This window comes from Muntiacus reevesi, chromosome 2, assembly GCF_963930625.1.
Source record: "Muntiacus reevesi chromosome 2, mMunRee1.1, whole genome shotgun sequence".
NCBI lineage: Eukaryota > Metazoa > Chordata > Mammalia > Artiodactyla > Cervidae > Muntiacus > Muntiacus reevesi.
Genome location: NC_089250.1, coordinates 138,770,571 through 138,780,886, shown reverse-complemented (window position 1 = coordinate 138,780,886; position 10,316 = coordinate 138,770,571). Strand labels below are relative to the sequence as shown.

The 10,316-nt window shown below is 37.8% G+C and overlaps 1 protein-coding gene across 3 annotated transcripts in view; it reads right to left on the bottom strand.

Moving 5' to 3' along the window:
- Positions 1 to 795: 795 nt before the first annotated feature.
- LOC136158240 (cytochrome P450 2C19-like) overlaps positions 796 to 10,316 on the bottom strand; it is a 31,708-nt gene continuing 22,187 nt past the window's right edge. For all 3 annotated transcript variants that reach the window (XM_065920020.1, XM_065920019.1, XM_065920021.1), the window contains 4 exons: positions 8,938 to 9,079; positions 4,346 to 4,533; positions 1,695 to 1,836; positions 796 to 977 (listed from right to left, as the gene is read on the bottom strand). In XM_065920020.1, the coding sequence (XP_065776092.1) occupies positions 796 to 977; positions 1,695 to 1,836; positions 4,346 to 4,533; positions 8,938 to 9,079 (654 nt within the window). The remainder of the gene's footprint in view (positions 978 to 1,694; positions 1,837 to 4,345; positions 4,534 to 8,937; positions 9,080 to 10,316) is intronic.

Genomic DNA, 10,316 nt, shown 5'->3' with positions numbered 1-10,316 from the left:
TGTAGTTTTCCTGGCTTACTTTGACTTTGAGCTTCCCTTGTAGCATGGCAGTAAAGAATCTGCCTGCCAAAGTAGGATACCGGGGTTCAATCCTGGGTGGGGAAGAACCCCTGGAGAAGGAAATGGATGCTCACTCCAGTAATCCTGGCTGAGATATTCCATGGACAGAGGCACCTGGGCCACAGTCCGTGGAGTTTCATCAAAGAGTCAGACATTACTGGGCAACTAAACAACACTCAGTGATCTCCATAATCCCTACAGGATGAAGATGCTCCTGAAAACAATTTCTTTCACTTTCAAGTCCAAACCTCAAGTAACTCATGGTAACATGCAGCCAAGGAAGCTTTTCTACTCTCATTCCCTCCTCTGTGCATATGAGGACCATGTGACATCTTTGCCTCTTTTTGCTTTCCTCCCTTATCTGCAATATGCACAAAAAAAGAAAAGCTTCATACTGGCTTACCAAGGTATGTGTTTTATTAGGAACAGGCATAGCAGAAATAGCTCTGCATTATACAGAGAGTAATCATCTTGTTTTATTTTGATGGAGTATATAGTCCTATGAATGCAGAACTATTCAACATCAGATAATTATGTGCATTATCTGGTAGCTAATACAGATGTTACAGAGTATGAAAAACAGCAGATACATTTCTGCATTGAAATTGCACAATGAATGAAGAGAGGTCAGAGCAAGCACTATCAGGAACAATGAGGGGAAGCAGGTGAAAGATGCCCCAGATGAGAGGGAGTTGAAGGCAACATCACTGAAGAAATCAGAGGATCTACCATTCCTCACACAGGAATGAAACAGAGCTGGTAAAATGGTGGCACAGAAAGTAACCCATTGACAAATGGGGTGGTGTCGAGGTCCTTTGGGTCAACCACAGATTTCAAGGTAAATTTTTGTAAAATTGTGGTCAGGAATAAAAACAGCTCCATGCGGGCCAGGCCCTCTCCCACACAAACACGTTTTCCTGAAAATAACAAACACAGAGAGTACATATTCCTTGAACTCTGTCTTTCTGGCTCTCAGAAAGAGATTATGTAGTATCCATTTGATGAATGTTTGAGTGGATGGATGGAAAGCAGGATGACTAGGGCGACTGATGGACAAAGGGTGGACACATATGCTATCCACCTGACATCTTCCCATAGCAAATATTACTCTTTCAACAAATATTTACTGACTATTCCAAACACTTCATTAAATTATTCACATATTATAACCACAATTTCATATTTTCAGGTTTCTATCCATCTTTTTCTAGAAAGTCACATATACTGGCTTTATTTTCTGATCCTGGTCTAGGAGTCCCACATGTTTCTTTTCATTCCACACAGCCTCTGTTCTCTGCTCTAAGTATACCTACTCTTCACCAACCTCCAACACATCTTGAGGTTTTATAACACACGGTTCTTTTTGGCTAAGATATGGTTCTCTTACATTTGCAGTTCCCAATTCAAGTTTTATTTCTAAATTTGAAATAACTGAGTCACTTCTCCAAAGCTCCAGTAATCTAGCCCAATAATGACAATGTCTCATGTGGAGGGAAAGTGCGTGGGCATTGGGATTGCTGCCCCTCATCATGGAGAAAGCATTTCTACCAGCCCCATAGGATTACTATGTAACTCCCAACTGATCCTTAGAAGGTATCTTGTCCTCTAAAGGACTGAGGAAAAAAAATTATTACCTGTAGAGAAAGCCATGAAATAGTCACTCTTCCTAAAGTTGCCACTCTCATCCAGGAAGTGGCCAGGATCAAATACCCCAGGATTGGGGAATTCTTTGTCATCATGAAGCACAGAAGTCAGTGATGTCAATATATCTGTGCCCTGGAAAGAACAGGTGAAGATAAGCTAAACTATGGAGAAGTCACAAAGCTAGAAGGAATGCTGCAAAACACTTAGTCCATTCCAGGGATCAATAATAAGGAATCCTTAGTCCAAAGAAGGGCAGTGGTATTCTGAGGCAGACAGAACAAGTAATTAACAAGGATAAGTTTAAGACTAGTGGCAGTGATGCTGCTGAAGTGAACTTCAACAGCATCTGAAAATCTTGATATCTAGGTCCTAGGGTGTCAGACCTCATGAATCCAATCCGCTAACCATTATATTTGAATACTAGTGTCTATTACCACCAGGTGCTTTCTCATTTCAATTTTCACTCATCTCATATTTGGATTATGGTTTAAAATGGAAGTGTCTATTGAACTATAAAGTTCTGGTGTTACCTGTTCACAGTGTTTTTTATAAATGGATATATGATTTTCTGTGATAATAAGTATGGTAACAAATATTAGTGTTTACCATTGCCAAGCAGACAGTCCGTCTTTATTTTAAAATATATGGTAAGGCTTCCCTGGTAGTTCATTGGTAAAGAATCCACTTGCCAATGCAGGAGACACAGTTTTGATCCCTGTCCAAGAAGATCCCACATGCTGTGGAGCAGATAAGCCAAGGCACCAAACTACTGAACCTGTGCTCTAGAACCTGGGAACCACAACTATTGAGCCAAATCACCACAGCTGGTGAAGCCCTTGTGCCCTAGAGCACATGCTCCACAACAAGAGAAGTCATGCAAAATGGAAGGCCCATGAACTGCAACGAAGGTTAAGCCCCACTCGTCACAACTAGAGAAAAGCCCACGTGTAGCAACAAAGACCCAGCACAGCCAAAAATAAATGAATAAATAAATAAAATTATTTAAGAAACAAAAATGCAGTTGACGTCATCACAGATTAATCCTAGATTTGAAACACAGGAAGAATGATGAAACTAGAAAAATCATTTCATATCAATTAGGTTAATATCATCAATTTAAACAAGTTTTGCTAGCAAAGCTAAAACTGTTGGGTCAATTATTAAGAAACACTATACTCTCAAAGCCCTAATGGACCATGCAATAGATTTTGGTGTATTAAATGTAAGAAAAGGACCTCTGCTCTGGAGCAGTCTGGCAAATACCACTTTATCATGTGAACAGGACTGCATAATGAATAATAATGGAATAAGTGGCAGTATGGACCCTCACCTCATTTATGAAGGGGAAAAAAAAGACTAGAAGGGTTATTTTAAGAAAATTAGGATATTTTAAGTATAGCCGGTGCATTAGATAATATCATTGTTTCAGTGATAACCCCTGTGTAGACATGCTATTATTCCTCTGTATACAATAATCACTGTTATTGAGGCATGCATACTGAAGTAAGGAGGTTTTGATGGATAGTTGGATACATAAGTGGTTATTAATGGAAGAAATTTTCATATATTGCAATATAGTGAAATCATTCTGACTTATCAATGATTTAACCTGAATTCTGCATTAACTAAAACAACCTGGTATGGTCTATCAAATATACGCTGTCCGTACTCCTGCTCAGTCATGTCCAACACTTTTTGTGCCCATGGACTGTAGCCCACCAGGCTCCTCTGGCAGGGTTTTCCAGGCGAGAATACTGGAGTGGGTTGCCATTTCCTTCTCCAGGGGCTCTTTCTGACCCAGGGATTGAACTGGTGTCTCCTGCATCTCCTGTACTGGCAAGAGGATTATTTTACCACTAGGCTACCAGGCAAACTTTCTTAATTTGATTTTTAAAAAACTAACAAAATATACATAGAACATCATTCCCAATAGTGAGATGTTAATCTCAACTCTCCTTCAGACCAGAAATAAATAAAGGATGGTACAAAGATATTAACCCAGATAACAGGATAATGTATATAGAAATTGCAATTAACTAGAAAGAAATTTTCAGAAATGATTTTAAATTTAGCAAGTTTGTTATGTATAAGGTCATAAAAATTATAAAATCAATTATATTTTGATATTACATACAAAAAATGGAAAAGGCATTTAAAAAATTTGTAACTACAATAACCACCTTGGGAAAATTATCCCAAAAATATTCAAGCCAGTGCCTGGAATAAATTATTGAAAAACCTTACAGAAAACCCTTTCAAACAGGGAGACTGTATCATATTCATATCATGATATTCAGTCTTTCTAAATTGATCTAAAATGTCACCATTCTAAAAGAAAATCCCTGCAGAGTATTTTGGTAAATTGAGAAATTGATACTAACATTCAGTTGGAAATGTGGACAGTTATGGTTAAACAAACAATATAAAAGAAACAAAAAATGTGGAAGTCTTGCACTACTACCTGTCAAAATCTGTTACAAACCTTTACAGATTAAACTGGAAACAACACACAACCCATCAAGCCACCACACACAAGACTATTTTTACTTCTCTCACCTTGTGTTCATCGAGGGTTGTGCCCATACTCTGTAAATAGGAACTATGCAACCAATGAGGTCAGTATAAGAGAAACCAGTCTTACCTTGGGGATGAGGTAGTTTCTGAATTTAATGTCACGGGTCACTGCATGGGGAAGACTGGTGGGGAGCAGATCAGCGTATCTCTGGATCTCGTGGATCACAGCGTCCGTGTAGGGCATGTGGCTCCTGTCCTGCATGCGGGGGATCCGGTGTCTGCCAATGACACGGTCAATCTCTTCCTGGACCTTAACTGATAAGAGATAAGTAAGAAGAAAAGAGTAAGGAGAAAGAGGAAAATGCACACCCTTATTCCATACTAATTCAGGGATACATGAGGCATTATGAAGGTGTCTCAACAGCATTATGGACTTCCCTAGTGGTTCAGATGGTAAAGAATCTGTCTGTAATATTGGAGACCTGGGTTCTATCCCTGGTTTGGAAAGATGCCCTGGAGCAGGAAATGGCTATTCACTCTAGCAATCGCCTGGAAAATCCTATGGACAGAGGAGCATGGTGGGCTACAGCCCATGGGGTCGCAAAGGGACACAACTGAACAATTAACACTTTCTTTCACTTTCAACATCATTATACACATAAACTACAAGACCAGAAAGGAACCTAAACATAGAGAGGTAATGGCCATAGTACAGACACATGTAAGTCTCTTACAAGCCTGGCTTAAGATACATCTATACATATCTCTATATTAGCATACATGATAAAACAAAGAGAAATGATGAAATGTTTCAAATATAAGCAGAATATAAAGTCAAGAAATCACATTGGCAGATGAATGGATAAGAAAGTTGTGGTACATATCCACAATGGAATATTACTCAGCTATTAAAAAGAACACATTTGAATCAGTTCTAATGAAGTGGTGAAACTGCAGTCTATTATACGGAATGAAGTAAGTCAGAAAGAAAAACACCAATACAGTATATTTATTGCAATATATATATGCAATTTAGAAAGTCAGAAAGAAAAACACCAATACAGTATATTTATTGCAAGATATATATACATATATATATATACTGCAATATATATATGCAATTTAGAAAGATGGTTAACGACGACCCTATATGCAAGACAGCAAAAGAGATACAGACATAAAGAACAGACTTTTGGACTCTGTGGGAGAAAGTGAGGGTGGTATGATTTGAGAGAATAGCATTGAAACATATAGATTACCATATGTGAAATAGATCACCAGTTCAAGTTTGATGCATGAAACAGGGCACTCAAAGCCGGTGCAGTGGGACAACTGAGAGGGATGAAATGGGGAGGGAGGTGGGAGGGGAGTTGGCGATGGGAGATACATGTACACCGTGGCCAATTCATGTCAATGTATGGCAAAATCCACCACAATATTGTAAAGTAATGCCTCCAATTAAAATTAATTATTAAAAAATATTGTCCTTGAAAAAAGAAACAAGAATAAAATGTTAATTTTATAAAATTTTATAAAATAAAGTATTAATTTTACTTCAAAATAATATAGGCTAAAATTTAACTTATATGTGTTTTATTTTGTATTTTGCATGAACAATTTGTGATGGTATTCACTTTATCCTCCTATTGCCAAATGCCACCACTATGAGCATTTTAGCAGTTTCTTCTGAAATTCATATCCTATTTCTAAATAATGACTCTTTGCTTCTATTTTTAACTTGCAGATTTTAAAACAATAATCTGATGTCCTGGCATGAGAGTTGAGAATTTACATCTCCACCCCCCCACTCATACAAAATCGCATGCACACTCACTCACACACACACACACACACAAAACACACACACAAATCCCCTTAGTCCATTTCCCAAATATATTTACACCACAACTTTTGGCTGTTAGAATATTCACTCTAACAGCATTCTGACTAAATAAACATTGCTTCCTGGTAAGAAAATTATGATTATGTTCCTTTTTGGTACTTTCTTGGACCTATCCATATTATTTTAGTTCAGTTCAAACAACTCTGTATCTTGACCTAGGATTGTTTCCTAACCCTGAGGCAGATGTTTCAAACTCCTAATAAAAATTTACTTATTATTCAGAAGTTACAGATACTCCATCACCTCTCTTTTGCTCTTGATGTCTCTCCTCACACCTGCTTTATCCACCTAGTCCATTTAGATGTGGATATTTTCCAGGCTTGCTATCTAGCAATAGCCCTGACACTTTCACTCTCCTTCATGAGCTTTTCAAATCCCCAGAGCCCATGACTTCCTTGACATGACTTCAGGCATCTGGATGAGATAGGGGAAACTATGGATAAAAACTGTGACAAACATACAAGACTGAAAACACCCTTTAAAAATTAATACCCAGTTTGATATTTACTCTTGAATTCTGATGCTGTTGTGAACTCTAATCTTTTATCTATGATCTGCTACATCTCTCTGAAAGGTTTTGTGATTTTCTCTTTCATCCTGGGGTTCTGAAATTTCGTGACCTTGTGTCTTGGGAAGGATGTTTATATTTCATTCACTCTGTGAGACATGTTAAGATAATTTTCTGTCTAGATGGCAAAACTTGGAAGTCTTTCTCCAGAGTGCTCACTCTGGAGTTTTTCTCTGGCAGCTGAATTTCAGGAAGCAGGATGGAGAAAGGGACTAAGGATCTCTGAATTCAAGAAGTGGATTCTTCCCTAATCTTTCCTCTATGTTGTGACCTCACTCTTTCCCCCAAGCGTCCTGAGTGTAGGACTTCTTATATTCCATTTCTATAGACAGTAAACCTCTCTCATCCTATTAGAGAATCAAAGTTACCTGATAAAAGGAGTTATCAAAGACTTGTGGCTGGGAGAGCTACTTTTATCAGCCTTTGTCTCCCTTCATCCTTTTTGAAATTAGGTACTTCCCAATTCAGAACTTTTAGGACTATAAGAACATAAATGACTTCTCATTTGATGATACCACTCTCATGGTTGAAAGTGAAGAGGAGCTGAAGACCCTCTTGATGAGGGTGAAAGAGGAGAGTGATAAAGTCAGCTTAAAACTCAACATTCAAAAAACTAAGATCATGGAATCCGGTCCCATTACTTCATACCAAATAGAAGGGGAAAAAGTGAAAGTAGTGACAGATTTTATCTTCTTAGGCTCCAAAATCACTGCAGATGGTGAGTGCAGCCACAAAATTAAAAGATGCTTGCTCCTTGGAAGGAAAACTATGACAAACCAGGCCAGAGTAATAGGAACCAGAGACATCATGTTGCTGATAAAATTCTATATAGTCAAAGGTAAGGCCTTTCCAGTAGTCATGTATGGATGTGAGAATTGGACCATAAAGAAGGCTGAACACTGAAGAATTGATGGCTTTGAATTGTGGTCCTGGTGAAGACTCTTGAGAGTCCCTTGGATTAAAAGGTGATCAAAAAAATTAATCTTAAGGGAAATCAACCCTGAATATTCAAAGGAAGGACAGATGCTGAAGCTGAATCTTCAATATTCTGGCTACCTGATGCAAAGAGCCAACTCTTTGGAAAAGACCCTGATGCTGGGAAAGATTGAGGGTAAAAGGAGAAAGGAGCAGCAGAAGATGAGATGGGTAGATAGCATCACCGACTCAATGGACATGAATTTGAGCAAACTCTGGGAGATACTAAAGGACGGGGTAGCCTGACGTGCTGCAGTCTATGGGGTTGCAAAGAGCTGGACACAACTCAGTGACTGAACAACAACTTCATCCTCTCTACTGACTTCATTGTCACCCCTCAATATGCTCTCTATATTTCAGAAATCTGTTGAATATTTGTTGACTGCTTCTTGGCCTCTTCTCCAACTTTAAAAGGCTAATTCTCATATGTTATAATCATTTCAGGGCTATTCTGACACTAATCAAGGTAATATATGTTTCTAAACAGTGACGCATAACCATAATCCTTTAAAAATTAATTTCTAACGAAAAGTTCTTGTGAAAGATAAAATTCTTGACTCCTCAAAATGCATTTTTTGGCAATAACCACTCTTCTGAAAAGAAACTTATGGACCAACAAAATTCCTTTACATAAATATCTTAAGCCAATTTATCATCAATCTAACTCTTTAGAGAACTTCCTAGACTATGGAAAGTATATCAGGTAGCTTCACTAAATTTCTACGATTTCCAATTATGGTTTTGTAAGGAGCATTTCCATTTTCCCAACACTGGCTTTTTTTTTTTTTTTTTTCTTTTGTTTTGACTCTTGGCCACCCTCCATAGCACATGGGACCTTAGCTCTCCAAACTGGGATTGAAGACATACCCTGTGAATTGGAGGTGGAGTTGTAAACACTAGACCACCGAGTAGTCCTCAGACACTGTTGTTTGGAACATCTCATTTTCAGAATGAAGGGCCATCACAGTTACATTTCCATGATAAAACCAATATGCAGCCCCAGGTCAATTCATGCTGGCCATGCCTGCTACACATGACCTCCCATGAAATTCATATGCTACAGTGTTGACATTCTTACCATTCACAGAGTCTCTACTCCTCTTAGTCATCTCATATTATGTAAAGATGTCAGATTACTATACCTTCATTAAATGTGAGAAAAATGAAGCTGCTCAGAGACTTAAATAGTTTTCTGAGAGAAACAAGGTAGAGTACATTCAAGCATCTTTCTCTCATCTCTTCTGCAGTCACCCCGCCCACCATGTTATCATACCTGTGACCTCAGGGTGTTTCAGCAGGAGGAGGAGCCCATATCTCAGTGTGGTGCTCGTTGTCTCTGTTCCAGCTATAAACAAATCCAATATAGTGTTTGCCAAGTTTTCAACCGTATACACCAGTTCTTGATTGTCCTTTTCCTAGGAATAATTTAATTAAAAAGTTATAAAATATACCAAAAAGGAAGAAGCATGGGCCACTAACACGTAAAAAACCAAGCTGACACAAATAATTCCTGAGGAAGTCCAGGCATGGACTTACTAAATAAAAACTTTTAAATACATGTCTTAAATATGCTTAAACAACTGATGGAAAACATCAAGAACTAAAGAAAATCTGAAAAGTACATAACAAGTACAAAATAATGAGAAAATTTCTATAAAAATAAATCAAACAGAATTTTGGAGCTAAAAAAATGCAATACCTGAAAAATTTTAAATTTACTAGAAAGTTTGAATAGTAGACAACAGAAAACTCGAGAAAGAAACAGCATGCCTGAAGAAAGAATAAAAATTTGCAATGTGATTATAAGAAAGAAAAAGGAATAAAGAAAAATAAATAGATCCTAAAGGACCCATGGAACTCAATCAATTGTACTAACATCCACTTTATAGAGTCCCAGAAGAGAGATCGAGAATGAATAAGTATTTGAAATAAGAATGACTGAAAACTTCCAAACTTTTGCAAAGTACATGAATCTCTAAATCCAAAAAGCTAAACAAACTCCAAGAAGGATAAAACCAAACAGACTCACAGTAAGGCATATTTTAGTAAAACTGTCAAAAGGCAAAGCACAGGAGAGAATGTTCAAAGCATCAAGAGAATAGTAACTTGTCATATACAAAGTATCACCCATATGATAACATTTCATTTTTTCCACAAAAACTGTAGAGGCCAAAAATCAGTGGAAAGATATATTTAAAATCCTGAAGGTAATTATGTCCACCAAGACTTTTGTAAGTGGCAAAACTATCCCTCCATAAAATAGGAGCTATAAGACACCCCAAAATAAAGGGTAAGGAGTTCCTGGTTAACAAAACCAAAGATACAAGATGATAAGTCAAAGCCAGATTGATAAAGTTCCTTGTTAAAAATAAGTAGGTAGGCAAATAAAAAAGCAAAAACTACTATTGTTGTTGTTGCTCAGTCACCAAGTGGCATCTAACTCTTTGGTACCCCAAGGACTGCAGCATGCCAGGCTTCCCTCTCTGTCACCATCTCCTGAAGTTTGCACAAGTTCATGTCCACTGAATTGGTGATACCATTCATCTTCTGAGATGATTCATCCTCCGATTATCTCATCCTCTGTCACCCTGTTTTCCTTCTGCCCTCAGTATTTCTCAGCATCGGAGTCTTTTCCAGTGAGTCGTCTGTGTG